At 37.6% G+C, this 21,216-nt stretch overlaps 1 protein-coding gene across 2 annotated transcripts in view; it reads right to left on the minus strand.

Annotated features, from left to right (window-relative positions):
• Positions 1-21,216, minus strand: part of sh3gl1b (SH3-domain GRB2-like 1b) — a 50,308-nt gene that overhangs the window by 7,939 nt on the left and 21,153 nt on the right. For both annotated transcript variants that reach the window (XM_057840479.1, XM_057840477.1), the window contains exons 2-8: positions 11,043-11,111; positions 10,116-10,188; positions 9,878-10,021; positions 9,669-9,802; positions 9,440-9,598; positions 9,246-9,349; positions 7,136-7,269 (exon numbers count right to left, since the gene is read on the minus strand). In XM_057840479.1, coding sequence (XP_057696462.1) covers positions 7,136-7,269; positions 9,246-9,349; positions 9,440-9,598; positions 9,669-9,802; positions 9,878-10,021; positions 10,116-10,188; positions 11,043-11,111 — 817 coding nt within the window. The remainder of the gene's footprint in view (positions 1-7,135; positions 7,270-9,245; positions 9,350-9,439; positions 9,599-9,668; positions 9,803-9,877; positions 10,022-10,115; positions 10,189-11,042; positions 11,112-21,216) is intronic.

Below are 21,216 nucleotides of genomic sequence, written 5' to 3' on the forward strand. Positions count from 1 at the left end.
TTTTTTTTAAACTCGTTTTGTAAAAGAGAAGGTCCTGAAAGGTCATTTTACATTTAGCCTGTTCAATATTTAAGGCTGCAACAACTAATCGATTAAATCTATTAATAAATTAGTTGCAAACGAATTTGATAATATATTTTTTTGCCGGCCAAAAGTATTGTATCGGGTGCCAGGACCAATACTGGGTATCGGATCGGGATATCACTACTTCATTGCAAAGTGTTCGGACTTTTGCCACCTCCATTCACACCCCCACCTCCTGTTGTCACTGATCTGAACTGGAATCAGCAGAGCATACATGGGAGCTCCCTGCACAAACTACACAATTGTCTCCAAACAATTGGCTCTTTGTGCGGCGTCACTATCGAGCTCGAGAAGCGCAAAGAGTTGATCACTACTTCTGTTTGCAACAACACGTTACGTCTCGAAAGGTATTTTATACTGACACGTCCATTCATAGGCAGATGAATTAGTTTTTACATTTATCACACAGTAATTATGGCACATTACTATTTACAACACTGAATCTAAGGCAACACATCAACAATCTCCCTATAATTCTAACGGCTTTATTTTTGCATACATTAACTTAAAGGCTAGCCTTGATGGCAATGGATGGACAGGGTCAGATGATCGCTCTCAGCCCTTCCTGTCCAAATGGACAGGACGTTAATCACCGTCAATAGCACTAAAATATGATGACTCAATGCTAACCACTGCGGTTAAAACGGATTTAATGCCCATCACTGTCGGTGGCAATGAATTAGTTAATATTTTATACATTGAGATATATTGGGGACATTCCATTTATCCACACTGAACTAGAGACATACAGTGGGGCAAATAAGTATTTAGTCAACCACTAATTGTGCAAGTTCTCCCACTTGAAAATATTAGAGAGGCCTGTAATTGTCAACAAGGGTAAACCTCAAACATGAGAAAATGTGAAAAAAAAAAAAAAAACAGAAAATCACATTGTTTGATTTTTAAAGAATTTATTTGCAAATCATGGTGGAAAATAAGTATTTGGTCAATACCAAAAGTTCATCTCAATACTTTGTTATGTACCCTTTGTTGGCAATAACGGAGGACAAACGTTTTCTGTAACTCTTCACAAGCTTTTCACACACTGTTGCTGGTATTTTGGCCCATTTCTCAATGCAGATCTCCTCTAAAGCAGTGATGTTTTGGGGCTGTCGGTGGGCAACATGGACTTCCAACTCCCTCCACAGATTTTCTATGGGGTTGAGATCTGGAGACTGGCTAGGCCACTCCAGGACCTTGAAATGCTTCTTACGAAGCTACTCCTTTGTTGCCCTGGCTGTGTGTTTGGAATCATTGTCATGCTGAAAGACCCAGCCACGTCTCTTCTTCAATGCCCTTGCTGACGGAAGGAGGTTTTCACTCAAAATCTCTCGATACACGGCCCCATTCATTCTTTCCTTTACACAGATCAGTCGTCCTGGTCCCTTTGCAGAAAAACAGCCCCAAAGCATGATGTTTCTACCCCCATGCTTCACAGTGGGTATGGTGCAATTCAGTATTCTTTCTCCTCCAAACACGAGAACCTGTGTTTCTACCAAAAAGTTCTATTTTGGTTTCATCTGACCATAACACATTCTCCCAGTCCTTTTCTGGATCATCCAAATGCTCTCTAGCGAACCACAGACGGGCCTGGACGTGTACTGGCTTCAGCAGGGGGACACGTCTGGCGGTGCAGGATTTGAGTTCCAGGCGCCGCATTGTGTTACTGATAGTAGCCTTTGTTACTGTGGCCCCAGCTCTCTGTAGGTCATTCACTAGGTCCCCCCCGTGTGGTTCTGGGATTTTTGCTCACCGTTCTTGTTATCATTTTGACGCCACGGGGTGAGATCTTGCATGGAGCCCCAGATCGAGGGAGATTATCAGTGGTCTTGTATGTCTTCCATTTTCTAATAATTGCTCCCACAGTTCATTTCTTTACACCAAGCATTTTACCCATTGCAGATTCAGTCTTCCCAGCCTGGTGCAGGTCTACAATTTTGTCTCTGGTGTCCTTCGACAGCTCTTTGGTCTTGACCATAGCGGAGTTTGGAGTGTGACTGACTGAGATTGTGGACAGGTGTCTTTTATACCGATAATGAGTTAAAACAGGTGCCATTAATACAGGTAACGAGTGGAGCCTCGTTAGACTTCGTTAGAAGAAGTTAGACCTCTTTGACAGCCATAAAATCTTGCTTGTTTGTAGGTGACCAAATACTTATTTTCCACTTTAATTTGGAAATAAATTCTTTAAAAATCAAACAATGTGATTTTCTGTTTTTTTTGTTCCACATTCTGTCTCTCATGGTTGAGGTTTACCCATGTTGACAATTACAGGCCTAATATTTTCAAGTGGGAGAACTTGCACAATTAGTGGTTGACTAAATACTTATTTGCCCCACTGTATTATAATGCAAGAGTTTTCAATGAGGCTAAAATGCACAAAACGTGAAAGAAAACCTAACGATACTTCTATTTACATTATTTTTGCAAAAGGGATCCTCTCTGTTCCTTAAATTAACCTAAAGTAGAACTTAGTGTGAAACAAATGCCTCATTGTAAAGTAATGGAACTCAACAAATTCGGTTTACTTGAAAATGATGTACTGCTTTTCCTGCTGATTGTGTATCACGCTCGCTACTTCGCGCCCTCAGTCCATCGCGGATTATTTTCCAAAAAATTAATAAATAAATAAATACAGATGAGCTGTCCTAATCCGATCACGTCGTCTCCCTCCTGCAGCTTTTTTTTTTGGGTCTGGCCATGCTTATTGCTTATTAAAGTTAAAGATGATTATGTTTATTTTTGATATTGCCAGAGAAGCGGCGCATGCGTCAACATCGTTTAGCTTGTTAAACAGTTGCTGTGGCAACTGTTGTAGGTGAGCAGCTTGAGTGGATTTGAGTGGACTCACTCAATGAAGCATTTAATGAAGACAAACATTTTTCTACTTAATTCTTGTTTGAAAATAAAATCGGCGGGAAAGTAGCATGTAGTGCTGCAACGACAAATCGATTAACTCGAGTATTCGATTAGATAAAAATATTCGAATTAAATTTTGTTGCTTCGAGTATTCATTTATTAAAGTGGCGTTGTAATGGTTTATTTTGAAAGTGTTTGCATTTAGTTTTATTGATTAGGGTGGATACATTGCTCTCTGGTCTGCCTCTTTTCACATGGCTGAATCCAACTGCTCCCTGTTAAGACCAACGTAAGCTTAAAAACGTAAGTTTTTGTTTGAGCTAATTTTTTTTTTTAGTGCATTCATAATTTAGTTTATAGGTATATTTAGCCATTTTTTGTAGGAATATGTGTCTGAACTATTTGTTAAGAGGAGGGCTGTCAAAATTATCGCGTTAACGCGCGGTAATTAATTTTTTAAAATTAATCACGTTAAAATATTTGACGCAATTAACGCACATGTCCCGCTCAGACAGTATTCTACCTTTTGGTAAGTTTTACAGCAAGGTTTTTTGTGCTGTCTAACAGCGAACTGTTGTGGTCGCTTTGCGACATGGTTTATTGCTTTCTTGCCAGTTCAATATGGCTGCACGATGTCTCAGGCTGACGCCTACGTTGTAATGTTGTGCTTATATGATCCTTGGACAAGAGTTGTCCCTAAGTATGGTTGTTGTAAAGAATGTACATATTATGTTAGTAAGCGAAATGTTATATTTTTTGTATGAGATGCTTTTTGTTTATGTTTAGTGAACCTGTATAGCGTGCTAAGCTAACGTTGTTGCTAATGCAATGCTTGTGTACTTTTTTTTTTTTTGTAGTTTCACTACGGTCTAAAGAGGACAGTGGTTTGAGGCCATTTTATTAATAAATCAGATGAAAAAGGAAGAAGTCTGATTATTAAGGCGTCGTTCACTAGCTGTCTAGCTTTGGAAAAAGTAGACGCTTCGGAGTGAGGACAGCATAGACAGATTTAAATGACAGTAGAGTGAAATGCCCACTACAGTCCTTATGTACCGTATGTTGAATGTATATATCCATCTTGTGTCTTATCTTTCCATTCCAACAAATTATTTTACAGAATATATATATATATATATATATATATATATATATATTAGGGCTGTCAAAATTATCGCGTTAACGGGCGTTAATTAATTTTTTAAATTAATCACGTTAAAATATTTGACGCAATTAACGCACTAGGCCCGCTCAGACAGATTTAAATATCAGTACAGTGAAAGGCCAACTTGTTAATTGTGTTTTATGGAGTTTTCCGCCCTCTGCTGGCGCTTGGGTGTGACTTGCATATGTTATGTGGCGTAATGTCGCCCTCTGCTGGCGATTCAGTGCAGCTGATTATTTGGGTTTCGGCGCGCTTTTCTGACGTGATTATATGTCGACGCGAACTCACACTAATAGACAGTGCTATTCAGACCAGCTAACGTCCGCATCCAGTATTCAGTGGCAGTTCTCATAGCCCATCACACTGTTTGTGTCTAATACATGCATCGCTTGTGAGTTATATTCCTCCTTTGTTTATATTCATGAGCATTAGACAGTTATTGATGATGTGTATTTGAATTTGTTCACATATATGGTGAAATGCAGTTACACTGTTAGATGCTTGTGAGCTAGTTGGCTAGTGCTACTGCTCAAATGGACACATGTGTGTACATTTTATGTTATTTTGTGATTTATGCAAGTTATTGACACATTGCCTTGTTATTTTCAGTTTTACAAAAATACAAGAAACGTGCTCCTGTCAAAAAGAGATGACTTCAGTAAAGCCCATGCAACTTTGCCACACCGTCTGATTTCTTTTTGGAACTTATGTTCGCTATCTGTCAATTTGTGTACTCACACACATTGAGGACAGAATAGGGCTACTAGTTTATTTTTTGATTGAAAATTTTACAAATTTTATTAAAACGAAAACATTAAGAGGCTTTTTAATATAACATTTCTATAACTTGTACTAATATTCTTTTAAGAACTACAAGTCTTTCTATCCATGGATCACTGGAATGTTAATAATGTTAATGCCAACTTGTTGATTTATTGTTATAATAAACAAATACAGTCCTTATGTACCGTATGTTGAATGTATATATCCATCATGTCTTATCTTTCCATTCCAACAATAATTTACAGAAAAATATGGCATATTTTATAGATGGTTTGAATTGCGATTAATTGCGATTAATTACGATTAATTAATTTTTAAGCTGTAATTAACTCGATTAAAAATTTTAATCGTTTGACAGCCCTAATATATATATAATTTACAGAAAAATATGGCATATTTTATAGATGGTTTGAATTGCGATTAATTGCAATTAATTACGATTAATTAATTTTTAAGCTGTAATTAACTCGATTAAAAATTTTAATCGTTTGACAGCCCTAGTTAAGAGCATTGTGTAAAAAAAAAAAAAAAATCTTTAGAATTTTATAGCATTTAAGCTAGCGGACTTTTTCCATGTAAGCCAATTGTTCTTTTGTTGTAAATTGATCCTCTTTTTTTTTTTTTTTTTCAAAAAAATGTAACTGTGAGGCACAGCTCATATATTTTAATTTTTCATGTTCTTTATCTGATTACTCGATTATTCGAACTAACTAGTCCATCGATTAATCGACTACTAAAATATTCGATAGCTGCAGCCCTAGTAGCATGTTTAAAACTTATCATAATTATTACATTTGAAGTGCTAAAAAACTATTTATTAAAATATATACATAAAAGTTTTTTTTAAATTATACTTTGGGGAAAAAAGTGAGAAAAACGTCATATGTATCGCTTTTCAATGCTAAATCTGAATAAATACATTGAACACACACACACACACACAAAAAAAAAGTTCTACTGCTACTTCGCGGTTTTTCACTTATCTTGACGGGTTCTGGTCACCATTAACGGCAAAAAACGAGGAATCACTGTATTCCCATCTGTCTATGTTCATTCAAAGTTGTTGGAAACCTGTATTTTTGGACTAAAACTTTTAAATTTTACAAACAAAAACATTTTGAGTAACTGTCGACTAAGACTAAACAAAATTTGTATCAGATTTTGTCGACTGAAACTAGACAAAGACGAAGGCATTTTGAAATAACTAAAATATGACAAAGACTAATAAGCATTTTCGCCCAAAAGAGTCAAAAATTAAAAGGGCTGCCAAAAAACAACGCTGTTTAACACGCTCAAAATATAACTCTATAATTACAGTTCATTTCAGACTATCATAAATCACTTTCTTTTTAGCGTGTTTTTTTTTGGGGGGGGGTGGGGGTGTGAACACTTCTGTTGGGAGGCATAGAATACACTAAAAGGAAGCTACAGGTCATGAAACCTGAAATCAGCTGACTGACGTTAAAATAAACATAAGTTCAAAGGCTCATATTACACAAACAGTACATTATAGCATGCAGCCTAAAAGCCTGGGAACCTCAGTAATTTTTATTAATGAGCGTTTTTTTTTTTAAACCCCAAATCTCACATGCAGGTTAATAAACCGTTAGGCATGTTTTTGCTAAAAGTTGACTGTTACTTAAATGATGTGCTAATGCAAAGACCAGCAATATTTCAACATATACTGTACACCACATGATTGAATTTACAGCGATTTGAGTTAGTTTAAAAAAAAGTGCTTCTGTTCAAAACAGAGGAAGTGGATTGATTTCACCACGTGCAACGTTAGCAATGAAAACATGAAGTGATTGCATATGTTGAAATTCCCCTACGAATGAGTTTTAATTTCACAAAATACAGTGGAAAAAAAACGCAACCCAAAACAAACACTCAAAACCACAAGAGGCACAAGCTCCTCCCATTCCGACTCACACAACGTTGGCTTCCGAAATGACAATCTGGCCCAGTGAATTGACGGCTCTGGTGATGTCACGGGAAAGAGGAACAACAAGGTCAGTCGGACAATGGTCGGCCAAACGATTCGCGCGCACGCGAGTGTGCGTGCAAACACTCGGGATGTGGTTGACATATTTGTGCTGCGGCGCACTGACTCATGCAGGTCTTGTGCAATCATGTTGGAAACGGCTGGAATGTTTGTTAGTGCACTTTCACAGGAACACGCCGTTAAATCGATTTTCCGCAGAACTGTCGGACGGAGTAAAAAACATTTATTGACGAGTCCCTCACCTGAGTTGCGAGAAGGGGGTGGTGCCATTGAAGTGGAGTAGCCCCCGTTGGAGTGGTTGTCTTCCCCGAAGTCAAACAAAGGTTTGGGCTTAGGCGTGTATTCGCGTCTCGGTCGGGACTGCGCCTCAGTCATCCTGTTCAAAGAGATAAGCAAGTGACCGTTTTTCACTTGTTGACTGCCAACACTGCAACTTAATGGCTTTAACGTAAGAAAATGAATAAATGAAGTAAGCGGCAATAGCAGGGGCGTCAAGCTCATATTAGTTGCGGGCCAAATCAGAGTTATGGTTTCCTTCAAAGGGCGGATTTGTCCCTTTTTGAGCCTCTTAATAGAAAACATTCTTATACGTTTTTTAAATTTATTACTGCGACCGCAATTTTCGGACTTTAAGCCGCCACCCACCAAATTTACCACGAAAACGACATCTCTTCATAGATCAGCCGCACTGGACTATAAGCTGCAGCTGTCCTCACTGTTTTATGGGATAGTTACACCAAAAGATATTAACCGACGGCACATTATTTGACAGCAGCATCTTAAGACTGTCACAAGAACAAATGAAATGAACCACCATGAAGCTTTGAACCAATTGGTTACAATGCTTCATTGCTTCAAGAGGCTTATTTGGCCATCACTTCTCTCTTGGGGGAGACGGCAACCTCTGCTGCCACCTGCTGTCAACACTGTTGTCGTCCAACATGCCTCCTAGCATGCATTGCAGCGCTACAGATATAAATAAAAATTAAAATTCATGTTCTGTGCTAATTACCTCTTCAGTTACTGTTCCAGTTGTTTCATTAATTGCTAATTATGGTATTTAGTAAGACTTTATTTGACAGTGGTGCCATAAGACTGTCAAAAGACCATCATAATTATGACATGACACGCCATGAGCATTTATGAATGCTTATGACAGATGTCATTTTGTGTCATCCGGCAAATTTTGTCACTTTTTAATGGATATAAAATATCTGAGCTGGACATAAATGGAGTTAAAGACATAATTTGCCGGATGACACTTAATGACATCCGCACCGGCATTCATTTATGCCCATGATAGTGTCATGTCATGTCATAATGGTGTTATGGCAGTATTACAATGCCGCTGTCAAATAAAGTGTTTGCCTATTAACCCAAATGAGTTAACAAACGAGCCGCACTGGACTGTAAGCCGCAGGATTCAAAATTAAGTATGAGAAAAAAGGAGCGTATTATAGCCCAAAAATTGCGGTACTTTATTTTTTAAAAATCTTTTAATCTTAATGTTTGTTTTTTTTTTTAACAGAAAATTGTCGTCTATTTAAAAAAAAAAAAGTAAACTACTGTAATTTATATTTCATTTAAAAAGGGGCAAGAACAGTAAATATTTATTTTTTTATATTTTTATTTTTAAATATTAAAAAATCCTGTAAATATTTTTATTTTTAAAAATCTTGTATAATCTTATATGACAAAATTTTCTACATTATTTCCATTTTAAAATAACGAAGGGGAAAAAAAAAAAAATATTTTTGTATTATTTTAACTGAAATAAAAAAACAATCTTTTAAAAAGTTTTTAAAAAGTGCTAATCTAAATAATATCGTTATGGGGGGACAGTATTTTCGAATTTCTGTAGTCGATATTTTATTGAGAACTACATTTTTTTAAGGAAACATGAAGCTGATGCTCATAAATTATTTTTGAGGAACAAACAAAATCATGTGGGGTGCCAGGTCTAGCCCCCCGGCCTTGAGTTTGACACCTAGAATGTTATTAAAATTCTCAAAACCAATAAAAATTTTCTTTTTACTTATTTTTTAAAGGTTCATTTTGTTTGTTTGTTTGTTTGAACACTTGTTTTCAAAAAGGCGGATTTTTTTTTTTAATTTAAAGGTCAATAGACTAGAATGATTTACTTTTACTGGCACACAATGTGACGTGGCTGGCCAAATCTTGCCAACGAATGTTGGAAAAAATTAAAAGTTACAATTTTATGTTATGCAGAGCACTTTGAAATTTAAAACCCACCTGACAAAATTCAATGCCTTTTTATAACTTATGAAGGTGAGTACCTTTAACTCTGTATAACATAAATGCCCAAGTTAAGTCCTTTCAATGTCAGCGCACCTTTCTCCAAGCTTGTCAGAAAGCTCTTCCAGGACCTGAACCGCCTGCTTGTGGTACTGCAGCTGGGACTCCACCAGAGACGATAGCTGGCTCACCTGCTCAATCTGCTCGCCAAAACAAAGCAAAAAAAAATTGTCGTCGAGCCAAGATCCACGAACACATCGCACTAAACCCTCCAAATCAAATGTCCTCACGTCTGTCTCCAGCAAGTTGTACATGCTCGTCTCGGCGACTTCCTTCGACTCGTGGAACTTCTCCAGGGCCTGTCGGATGTCCTCTTCCGGAATTTTGCCTTGCCGCTTTTTTTTGTAGTCGTAATCCAGGCGGCGACCTTCCAGTTTTTTGAGGTGGTGCTGCAAAAGAAAAAGTTGCGTTTCAAAGGAGTGTTCTCATGAAATAAGACTCGTAATGTCGTGTAAAAACCTGAATCTCTCGGAGGTCCTTGTCACAGAGTCCTTGCAACGGGTCAATGAAGTTCTGTTTGACGTCAATGTCCAGCGAGTCTTTGACTTCTGCCATTCTCCTCATGGCTTCACCGACTTCCACCAGCGCGCCACCTGGAGATTTGAGAGTTTTTACATTAAACCTCATTTAAAAACACATGATTATTCAAATTCCAGCACGTGTCTTACCAAAGTTGGTCTCCTCTCCGAGTTCTCTTCCATACTTGGTCATGCATTCTCCCAGAAGCCCCTCGGCCTGAGGGTAGCCGGGGTTCTTCACCTGACCACGGATTTTGGACATGGTGTTCAACATGGATAGTTTGGCCCTTGATGCTGTGGGAGAAGTAGGAGTTGATGATTTATTTCTACATATTCATAATACAGAAATTGTAAATGAGAAATCATTTCTCCTTCTGCCTAATCTCACCAGGGTTGGGCTGGAGATATTCCGAAGTTTTAGAGATCACCTCCGCAACGGCTTTACTGGTCACGTCCACTTTCTACAGGGACACAACAAGATTGCCCAAATTAAATTGGATACACTCAACTTACCACAGAATTGTATAATTATTGACTTGAACGGGGCTCCTCATTGCATCATCCGTTTGAGAACATTTTGACTGTAATATTTAAATTTCTGACTAACTAAACTTGGAATGCTGAGTTGTGTGAACTTGTATTTACAGGGTTCGTACACCTTTTTAATGGGCAAATTCAAGCACTTTTTGAGGACTTTCAAGACAAATTTTCCAGTTTTTCCAGTACCTTTAAACATTATACCAATGTGTGTTTTTTATTATTTATTAACATTTCCGCAAAGGTTTTCCAAAATGTTCTACGACGCCAGAGATTCCTGAAATTTAGTTTGAAAGGAGCCGATTCTGAAACTAGACATGTTGAACGTTTATGTCCGTCTTGTGTCTTATCTTTCCATTCCAACAATAATTTACAGAAAAATGTGGCATATTTTGGAGATGGTTTGAATTTCGCTTAATTACGATTAATTAATTTTTAAGCTGTGATTAACTAGATTAAAAATTTTAATCGTTTGACAGCCCTACTTGAAATTCCGAGTTCAGCCAACTTGTGTGCGTATACATGTATAAAACAATGTCTTATCTATCCTCACCCTTCATGTCACTTTTGCTATGATTCTTGGGCGTGTTGTAACTGAAAACTGAATTTCCTCATTGTGGGATTGATAAAGTATGACCATAACCACAATACCAAAACCCAAATTTTGTATTTGTGATGGAATATGAGACTGGTGTAATAATTTAAAAAAATGTTAAATTCTATTAATTACTGTTCCCAAATTCTATGCAACTCAGCTGGTGACTGTTCCAACTCTTACCCGTTCTAGATCTCTGAAGTCATCGTCAAGCTTGGTTCCCTCTGCACCTCCGACTTTCTCGCTCACCATCTAGCGGCAGAGAGGAAGACAATGAGCAACAGTGGTGGGGGGAGGAAAGGGAGTACAAAAGGGTGAGGTCATTTAATGAGGCACATAAGGTTTTCATAGACATCCACACGCCTGTTTGACAACCAAACACCGCCATTTGCTTAAATGCATCTTTGTCACAGGCCAGATCATAGTTGGACTTTCAGTGAACCGTTATATCATGCAACCAATCGAGTATTAAATGCATCTACAACTATTCTGATAGTTGACAATTTTTTTTTAGAAACACTGTTGACATAGTAATTCATCCCTTTTTTGAGCCTTGAGATGCAAATGTTCTCTTAATTTTTCGTGTCTTTTTTTTTTTTTTAACAGAGCAATTAAAAAAACAATAGGGAAAATGTTAATCTTGTATTATTTGTTAAATGTTATTTTTTTAATTTTTAAAAATTAAATGTTCATGTAATTTTTTTTACTTATTTAATCTTTTTAAATTTTAAAAAAAGAAAAAAAGGGTTGCAAATAATGTTCTCCTTTCATTGTGTTTTTAGGAGGTAAAAACAGTTAATATACTCATATAATTTGCATTTAAAATGAGATGGTTTTTTTTAAACTTATTTACATCTGTAATATAAAAAAGTAAATATTTTTTATTTTAAATTATTTTTTCGATTTTTGGAATATTATTTTTTTACTCATAATGTTTAATAAATATTTTAAAGCAACACTAGGTAACTTATCAGTTTGTCGATTTTAGGACCCTACTGGACAAAAGCGGCAGTGTTTTCCCTAAAGAAAACCGTTTCCCATGAGGACCAGCGCACACCCGCACAGTGTCGTAAGATCACGATCGCCCGGTCGCCTTCAGATCGACTAAATGACATTTCTGTTTCCTGCGGCTGTGTGAGGGATGAATAGTAACTCATTTGCTCCCAAAAACGTATAAATATGTTCTATTTTTAATTGTTTCAGTGTCCCAAAGACGTATTTATACGTCTCTCTTTTTTATTTTTTAAAAATTTTTTTCAAGAGACATCTCTGGGTTCTGATTCAATTTAGCTCCAAAGCACAAAGCTGAAAATCTATTTTAAAGCAATAAAACTGGCCACTGGAGGGCAGTAGCGCATTTTGTAAGACTCGATGACCCGATTCAACGGCAAAGAACGGCTGGGCCTCACGGCCGGGGCGCCGGCAGAAGACGACCGAATGGACGTCAAGGAGATGGACGACCGAGCAGAACAACCTAGAGGGCGTCCGGGATGCCAGGCGTTGGACGACCGAGCAGAACGACCAGGACCACCAGTGCAGCGGACGATGCCGTTGAGTCGGTGCTGCTCGCCGAGCAGACTCCGCATAGACTAAAAAAAAATCTTTATGAGACAGGCGGCGATGAGGATTAAGTTTACCCGGCTGTCACGGCCACAACAGCGTCATCTCTCAGTAAATAAATGTAAATAAATTCAATTCAATTCAATTCAATTTTATTTGTATTGTTACTTTGCTAACAAAAGCTCTATTTGTCTTGTTGTTTATGTTATTTTGTCAAAGGAAACCATTATTCAGATGTTTGGGATGTCACAAAAGAAAAAAAATAGCTGTGTTAAAGTCAACGTTATGTTTGAAGTGTATGCTTTCAGAAAAAGCTCAATTTCTCAGTTTTTTCATCAGAAATTGGAAAATTGCTCAAACTAAGCTATTTTCTAATGCTGATTTCTAAAGAATGGAAAAAGATATGAATTCACTTGTTTGGTGGGTTCCATGTTTACATAGCAATAGAACATAATTTTCTGTGGGCCTTGCAAATCAGTCAAACTCCAGTAAAACGGCCGGGAGCGAAGGGGGTTGCACTGGTGAAAATGGCTGGGAGTGAATGAGGTAATAAGGTAAAGTTGTGGCAAAGCAATAGCATATTGTTAGCAACCATGTGGCTTAGTAGAGGCATGCGAAATTTCCGATTCTTAGATGATTCGCGATTCGGCCGAGAAAGATTCAAGAACGATTCACAAACATCTAAATTCCGATTATTGAATTATACCAGGTAAAGCAGAACTAAAACACAGTCAGCGCGGTCTTCGGGACGCAATGAGGAACGGACTGAGAGTAAATATCATGTGCAACTCATGTCGCTAGATATAAAAACAATATTACCTGACTGCGGCTGACAGCTACTTCAAACAACGCCCAGTTGCTAAAAACATACGGACACATACGGCTATAATAGATATCAAATATATGTAGAACTAGATGCAAAATGACAGACGACGGCAGTGTTAAAACATATAAAGAGAACTAGATGCGAAATGACAGACTTGCCGTTTAGTAGTTGCCGCGTTGTAAACAGCCGCCATCTTAAAGCAGTAGACTTCTCTAGAAGGCACTGTTGCAGTGAGCCTAATGAACGTTTAATCTAAAATACTCCTAAATCAACAAAATATTGACTTGAATCTATCTTTAAATGAAGAAACAGTTTTAAAACATTGACATGTCGTAAGTAGACAGAAGGGAAATTATGGAATAACGATAGCAATTTTAACAAGGGTTGATTCACGTAATAAAATTAATTGAATGTAGTTTAAAGCTGCTGATACAAAATGGGGACTTGAGTATTTTATTTACTGTTTCTAACTGTTAACTTGATAATGAAATATTAGTTTGGTTTAGCCTGAGAGCACTTTTGAACAATTTGTGAACTAATGTACAGTGCCCTCCATGATTATTGCCACCCCTGGTTAAGATGTGTTTTTTAGCTTCTAATATATATATTTTTTAAATTCAAATAATATGGGACCTTAATGGAAAAAGAAAAGAGAAAAATCCAACCTTCAATACAAGTGCATTTATTCAGTGGGGAAAAAATCCCACATAAAGAAATAATTATTTGACATCAAATAATGTGTGTCACAATTATTAGCACCCCTGGTGTTAATACTTTGTACAACCCCCTTTTGCCAACAAAACAAGGTCTGGGGACTGAGATGGCCATGGGAGGAGCTTGATTTTGTGTCTGGTGAACCATTTCTGTGTAGATTTGGCCATATGTTTAGGGTCATTGTCTTGCTGAAAGACCCGGTGACGACCCATCATCAGCTTTCGGGCAGAGGGCAACAGATTTTGATTTAAAATGTCCTGGTATTTCAAAGCATTCATGATGCCATGCACCCTAACAAGGTTCCCAGGGCCTTTGGAAGCGAAACAGCCCCACAGCATCACTGACCCACCCCCATACTTCACAGTGGGTATGAGGTGCTTTTCAGCATGCGCATCTTTCGTGGCACGCCAGACCCACTTAGAGTGTTTGTTGCCAAAAAGCTCAATCTAGGTCTCATCTGACCAAAGCACACGGTCCCAGGCTTCAACTGGTTTATAATATTTCGATTTATAATCGAATTGGAGCCTCTGAATCGTAATCATAATCGAATCGTTAGGTGCCCTGAGATTCCCACCTCTATGGCTTAGTGTGGCTAATCACGCCAACCCCACCCGAACATGTCGCCGATGACGGCTGAGGTGGGAGGAGGAGGAGGCGGGAAAATCACACCAGCGGGTGAAGGCCAGGCCAATGTTTTATCCCTGGTAGCCTCCCTCCTTGGACAAAACTTTTTGTCTCTTTTGTTGCTTTGCCATCTTTACAGAATTCACGTGAAAGCATTCCAACTTTTAATGAAAGGGGGAAGTAACGTATGCCGTGATGCAGTCAGAAAATTTTTAGTTTGCTTGTGAGGCAGGGTTCCTGTCACCCTCCTCAAAGTTAATTAGTGCCGGTGAAAGCAATAAAGACCTCCTCTAGATATAAAAGAGGTGTCATTCAACGAGTTTTCAGTTGACATAACACAAATGTTGCGAAAATACTTCATAAAGGTTGAAAAGTTACCTAGTGTTGCTTTAAAATTTAAAAAAATTAAAAAAAAATTGGGCTGGGGTTCAATTAAAGATCAAGGGCTATTGCAATTTTAATTTCGCGAGAAAACATGAAGATGGACTTACCGTAATTTCCCGAATATAGCGCAAACTTTTCTTTCCCAAAATCAACTTGTAAAATCATGGGTGCGCATTATACACGGGTACATGGATGGAGACAGAAATATATATATTATATACATATCTAAAGACAGATTTTTTTTTTTTATTGACACAGCCATGTTGTGTTGAAGAAAACGTATGCGGCGATCCGTTGCCGACCATTACAGTACATGACGTCACCATTTTGTTTCGGTAATACCACAGTGACTGCTCGAATGATTTCGTCTGTGTTAAATTCTGGTTTTTTTCACTCTTCATAAAGCACAGAATTTAGTTTCTTGAACTCATTTGAGTCAACATTTATTGCAACTCGGACCATAACAAACCTAACACAACACAGAGTTCCTGTGTCCGTCAACTATATTTGTCCCCAGGAAACTCAAACCCAAATAATAATAGTTCCTCTTGTTACAGTCCACAGCGATGCGCTTTTTCCGTTTTCCGACTTCAGTCCCCACTTTTATTTTACTGTATCAATCCATGGAAGAAGCATTCATTCATCATGATGAAACGAGCAAGTTATACAGCAGCCTTTAAAACAAAAGTCACATCTGTTTTGTTTTCTCCTGGATTCTGGTAAGTTGGAGAAGTTGTCAAATCATATTATTACCGTAAATATTGTCAGTTTATGGTAATGTTTTGAACTACCAATGTGCTATGCTTGTGCTGTGTTTCACGAGTCAGTCAAATGACATTTCTGTATCTGTACACGAGCTCTGTTTTCTTGTATTCTTCTATTTATTGGTGCTAAAATTAGGGTGCATGTTATAAACGGGTACAATAATGTCCCCTAGATTTTACAAGTAAATTTGGGGTGCGCCTTATATTCGGGAAATTACGGTATTTTAGCAGGCCACAGAAAAAATTAAGTGGCGGGCCGGATGTGGCCCATGAGCCTTGAGTTTGACACCTGTGCTTTACCATACTGTCCTGGAAATAAACGGCAAAAATTCCATCTCTATTCACAACCATAAACATTTAATCCTGAGAGGGCTGGGTAACTTGTGAATGACCGATGAGTTGGGATTTAAACACCGTCTGAGTACGGATGACACGTCAATGGCACAAAACAGGCTGCAGAAGACAATTCCAACCCACAAGTACATCCTCGAGAACGTCAAATTAAAAGTTTCATGTGAAGTGTGACCCGCTAAGAGCAATGTAGAGCCGTGCCTTTATTTAGTAACGACCTAGACTACTTTGACTGTGCGTTTTCTCATTCCAAGCAAGCTTCCAAGGACGTGCTGTCAGCCGCGTGGAAATGAAATAAAACAACCATGTGTGTATACGTTTGTTCAGTTCGGTCTCAAGTTCCTGAAACACCAACATAGATAACAGTGATGATTTACTGCATCAGTTTGCAGAATAACTACTTGACCCACTTTACAAGCACAATAAATACACTCAGTTTTGACCCTCACGCCATGCTAATACTGATAAGCAATTTATCTTGTGCTTTAGCATTCATGAACCAAAAGTAGTAATTAACACACCTAAAAAAAAATCCAGGCTGAACCAAAAATAGTTTAAAAGATCAGTACACTTGAACCAAAAATAGTTTAAAAGATCAGTAACACTTGAACTGTTTTTGTCATAACATGAAAATAATGAGTGCATCATGAATATTTATGCAAAAAGGCTAAGGTTGAAATATAGCCTTGAGGCAGCCATGTCACAAGATACTGATTTCCACCCTTTGCTGACTTTGCATAAAACAAAGGGGGGAAAAAAAACATTTATCTTCAGGCAAGATTCAATTTCTCTTATGTATCTAAGAGGCTTTAACCTGCCTTAAACAGCTTTGTAAAAAGGAAATAGACTTTGGTAAGCCTTTATTTACACAATTTTAAATGTTTAATTGTTTTTTTTTTTCTTAAGTGTCTTAAGTGGCACAATTTGTACACTTTAGATTAGGGCTGTCCCAAACGACAATTTTCTCCCAATTAGTCAGTCTACTATTTTTTCGATTAGTCGACTAATCTAATAATAAATACATATTTTCTTTTACTAATTTAGCAATGAATTTTTTGTTCACGCTTATTATTCCACAAAAAAAATTTTTTGGAACACTTAAATTCTCTATTAAAGAACAATCACGTAAATAACAATAGTAAACCACTAATAAACAATGAGGTCAAATGCTGATAACATTACTAGTGCAAAAGAATGGAATGTAAACAGATTTAGAACACTTACGTCGCCTTTCCAACATGATTCAAAACAATTCTTAAAAAAATATTTAGCATTAATATTAGAGATGTCCCGATCCCATATTTGGATCGGATCGAACGCCGATATGGGCAAAAAAATGCGCATTGGTATCGGATCAGTCGACATGGAAAAATTCCGATCCTGTTTTTTTTGTTTTTTTAAAAATCCGGTCCAGGTTTTCCAGCGCACCGATTTACATAATCCATTCCAGTTTTTGCTTCGGTTTCCCTAATATCCGGTCCGCATTTTACGGCACACCTTCAACACATTTACATTACTGTCTCCCAATTTACCGAGAGACTCAATCGGTAAAAATGTCAGCTGTGTGGGATCATTTCACCTTAAAGGACAACAAAGACGAAGAGGCAGAGTGCAACATATGCCACAATAAAGTCAAGCGTGGTGGTAAAGCTGTAAGAAGTTTTAATTCAACCAACCTAATCAAGCGAGGGGTGAGGCAGCATTTAGTTATTATGCTCCTCACCTCTGGAACAAGTTACCCGAACGTCTGAAGTATGCTCAAACTGTTAGCTCCTTTAAATCAGGGCTAAAAACGCTTTTGTTTGGCACTGCATATCCATAACTGTCTATATATTTCAACCTACCTGCCTTCTATTCCTATTGTGCTTATCTCCATTGCTGATTTCAATGATTATTAGTAGTAGTAGTTTTTGCTTTATTTTTATTTTTGTTTTATTTTTATTTATTTATTTTTATTCTGTGATTAGATGTGATCATTTGTCTTGGTTTTTACGTTGTGTTGATTTAAATGTGATTTTTATGGTCTTCATGTGATGTAAAGCACTTTGAATTGCCTTGTGTTGAATTGTGCTATATAAATAAATTTGCCTTGCCTTGCCTTGCCTTAGCGAAATACCACCACAAACAATATGAGGAGTATGTGAAGAAAACCGAAGACAAAAAGAAAGGTCCTACACAACTAACACAGGACGTGCTGGCACTCTGTTTCTTTGATAGCACATATAACTTCAACATTAACACAAACGTACGGCTCTCGGCAGGCCGTGTCTCTAACTCACTCCCGCATCATGTGAGCAAAACAATATTGGTGCCGTGTGCCCTTTAGGGTGCCTCGGATGATTCTGTATCAGAATATTACAGCACGTACTTCTTATGACTCCTGGCTGTTTGTCCCTGCTCATTCAATTAGACAATGCTTTCCAAAGCTTGCTAACGTTTCTGTTTTTGCTACACCTGAATGCTAGCCTCGTTCCCATCCCCCACTGTCAGCCAGCAAGAATGCTGCGTCCATCTTGAGGACGGCAGACGCTTTGAGGGTGACGGGAGGAGTAGGGAGACGAGGCTACCTGAATGCACCAACTGGATAGTGGAAGTGATTGTGATTGGCTGAGGGTTAGAGTCATGTGTCATGGTAAGCCAATCAGAGCTGGTGTTTTCACACATAAACCAGAACAGCGCGTGCGGCAAACACACACACACGCAAAACAGATGCTGAGGGATATGATGGCAGAGCATTCAGAGGAAAATTTGTCCTTTACGAGGTGGAGATATAAAGACTATTTCAAGTCAAAATCCCTAAAGTACAGTAGGAGTTGTCTACTTGACCAGCTATCTCAGGTTGTGAGAGTTTGATTTAATTGATTAAACTCACTTTATATTGTTTACTGCTGATTGTTATTTTATTATATTGTTTACTGTCTATTTTTTTTGCACTCCAAGTGTAGGATAAATCTGTTGCTGGTGAGGTGCAATAAATATTACAAGTTTCTATAACACAACTACCTGTCTGTTCTTCTCAATTCAACTGACTCGAATACTGCTCAGAAAATTTCAAATTCTATGACATACAACTTTTTAAAGTAACGGAAATAATTACTTTCCCTGGTAACTAGTTACTTTTACTATAGAGTCATTCAGTTACAAACTCAGTTACTTTTTGGAAGAAGTAGTGAGTAACTATAACTAATCATTTTTTAAAGTAACGTGCCCAACACGGATTGTAACACAAATGACTTACAGCTTGAACAGTACACTTCATACAGACAACTTATGGTTAATGGCTGCTGTGACATATAGACATGTGCCGGTTACCGGTTTCACGGTTTACCGTGGTGTGAAAACGTCTCGGTTTCAAAACCACTAAAATTTTCCGTCATACCTTAGTACGGTATTCGCTATTTTTCATGTGCCGAAATGCAGCCGAAGTGGCTTGGTGCGGCACCGCTCACCCCTTCTCGTTTGTTGCCGTGAGTGTCACTAAACAGCCAGCAAACCCAAAAACAAATCCTCCAAACACAAGGCGTACTTTTCTTCAATTTATTGAGCTCTCAAATCGTGGTGAAATATACAAATAAATACATTTAAAACGCTGTACAATTGTATTTTTCCACGTGTGATTAGGTTCAACAGGATAGCAGTAGCTCCATTAAAAAGTTCGCCAAAAACAAAACACACATTTTCCTTTCAAATTCAATATACAAACTAACTAAAACTTACAAAGACGAATGTTAGCCTAGGCTAAACTGGGAGAGCAGCTTCTTTTATGTCTCACGGCCGCTGAGTGAGAGAAAAGCTTGAATGAAGGGGGAAAAGAAAAAGAATAGCGTCAAAGATCGCTAATTGAGAAAGGAGGTCTCACTCCTCACTTTTTCTTTTTTTTTTTTTTAGATGAAACCTTTCCTCAACAATATTTACATTTTAACTAATTTATAAAACTAACTTATACATTTTTAACTAACTTATTTACTTATGAATTCTTTGTTCTTTTTAACACAAAGGCATGGCATCATTTAGACTAGAGTTGACACAGTGGCTGAAAATGGCGAAACTTCACTTGAGCTTCCCCCCTCAAAAAAAAAGTCATACAGTATATATTTTTAATTTTATTTAGAAGTGTTTTTACTTTTTAAAGCAATTATTTTGTTCTTACTCTAATATTGAGCAACTTGAGCTGTGGCTGCGGGTATAGTCCATGTTCTATTTATTTTAATTTTATATAATATTTGTTATTTTTTGTTAATTTATTTATTTTCACATTATATTCATGTTCCAATTTGCAAATATGTTTTGAAAAAATCCTGTTCAATGGATTTTATTTTTTATTTTTTTAAACCCATACATCTCAAAATTTTGGAGCTATAATTGCAATACCGTGATACCGTGAAACCGCGGTATTTTTGCTCACGGTTATCGTACCGTGAAAATCTCATACCGGCACATGCCTAGTGACATACTCAACACAAGTGTTTACTTAAAGGTTTTATGTTTTTTTTTTCCCCAGAGCATTTTTTAAAACATGCACGCACACATGCACCCCCACACAGACACATTAAAGCTATATTGCTCTTCTGCCAATGAAACATTTAAGATTTAATGACAGTAACGCCACAAAATAAAGCAAGCACAAATAGAAAAATGGCTTTGGCCATTAAACAGTCATATTATAGGTTTCACTGTTGGATAGTACTTTATGCTGAATGCTTTACCATCATGAAAACTATCAGAGAAATCACACACACAGAGATACAAAATAACGTGACATACTAATTGCTGGATGCAGTCCGTGCACAATCCACTCATTAAGTTCAGCCATTTCGACAAGGTTAGAGTTGCTATCCGACTCCATCACAAAGCACACTCTCCTGAAATCGGGAGGACACCGAGTGAAAGCCCATCGGGATGCCGCCAAGAGTCTACTTAATGTTGGGTGAAAGTTTAGCGAAGTTCCCTTAAGCCACACTCCATCACGTTTACTTGTAGCGTTAGCCGCTAGCGTGAGCCTACCGGGCTTCTGTTTGTCTGACTTCATGGCAACCACGTGACTCCATACGTAGGCAAACTGACAGCTTTCTTAAAGGGGAATGAATGCACTAACATTGGAACCCGTCTTTTCTCTCACAAGAAATCCGCTGTG

This window comes from Corythoichthys intestinalis, chromosome 7 (assembly GCF_030265065.1).
Source record: "Corythoichthys intestinalis isolate RoL2023-P3 chromosome 7, ASM3026506v1, whole genome shotgun sequence".
Lineage (NCBI taxonomy): Eukaryota > Metazoa > Chordata > Actinopteri > Syngnathiformes > Syngnathidae > Corythoichthys > Corythoichthys intestinalis.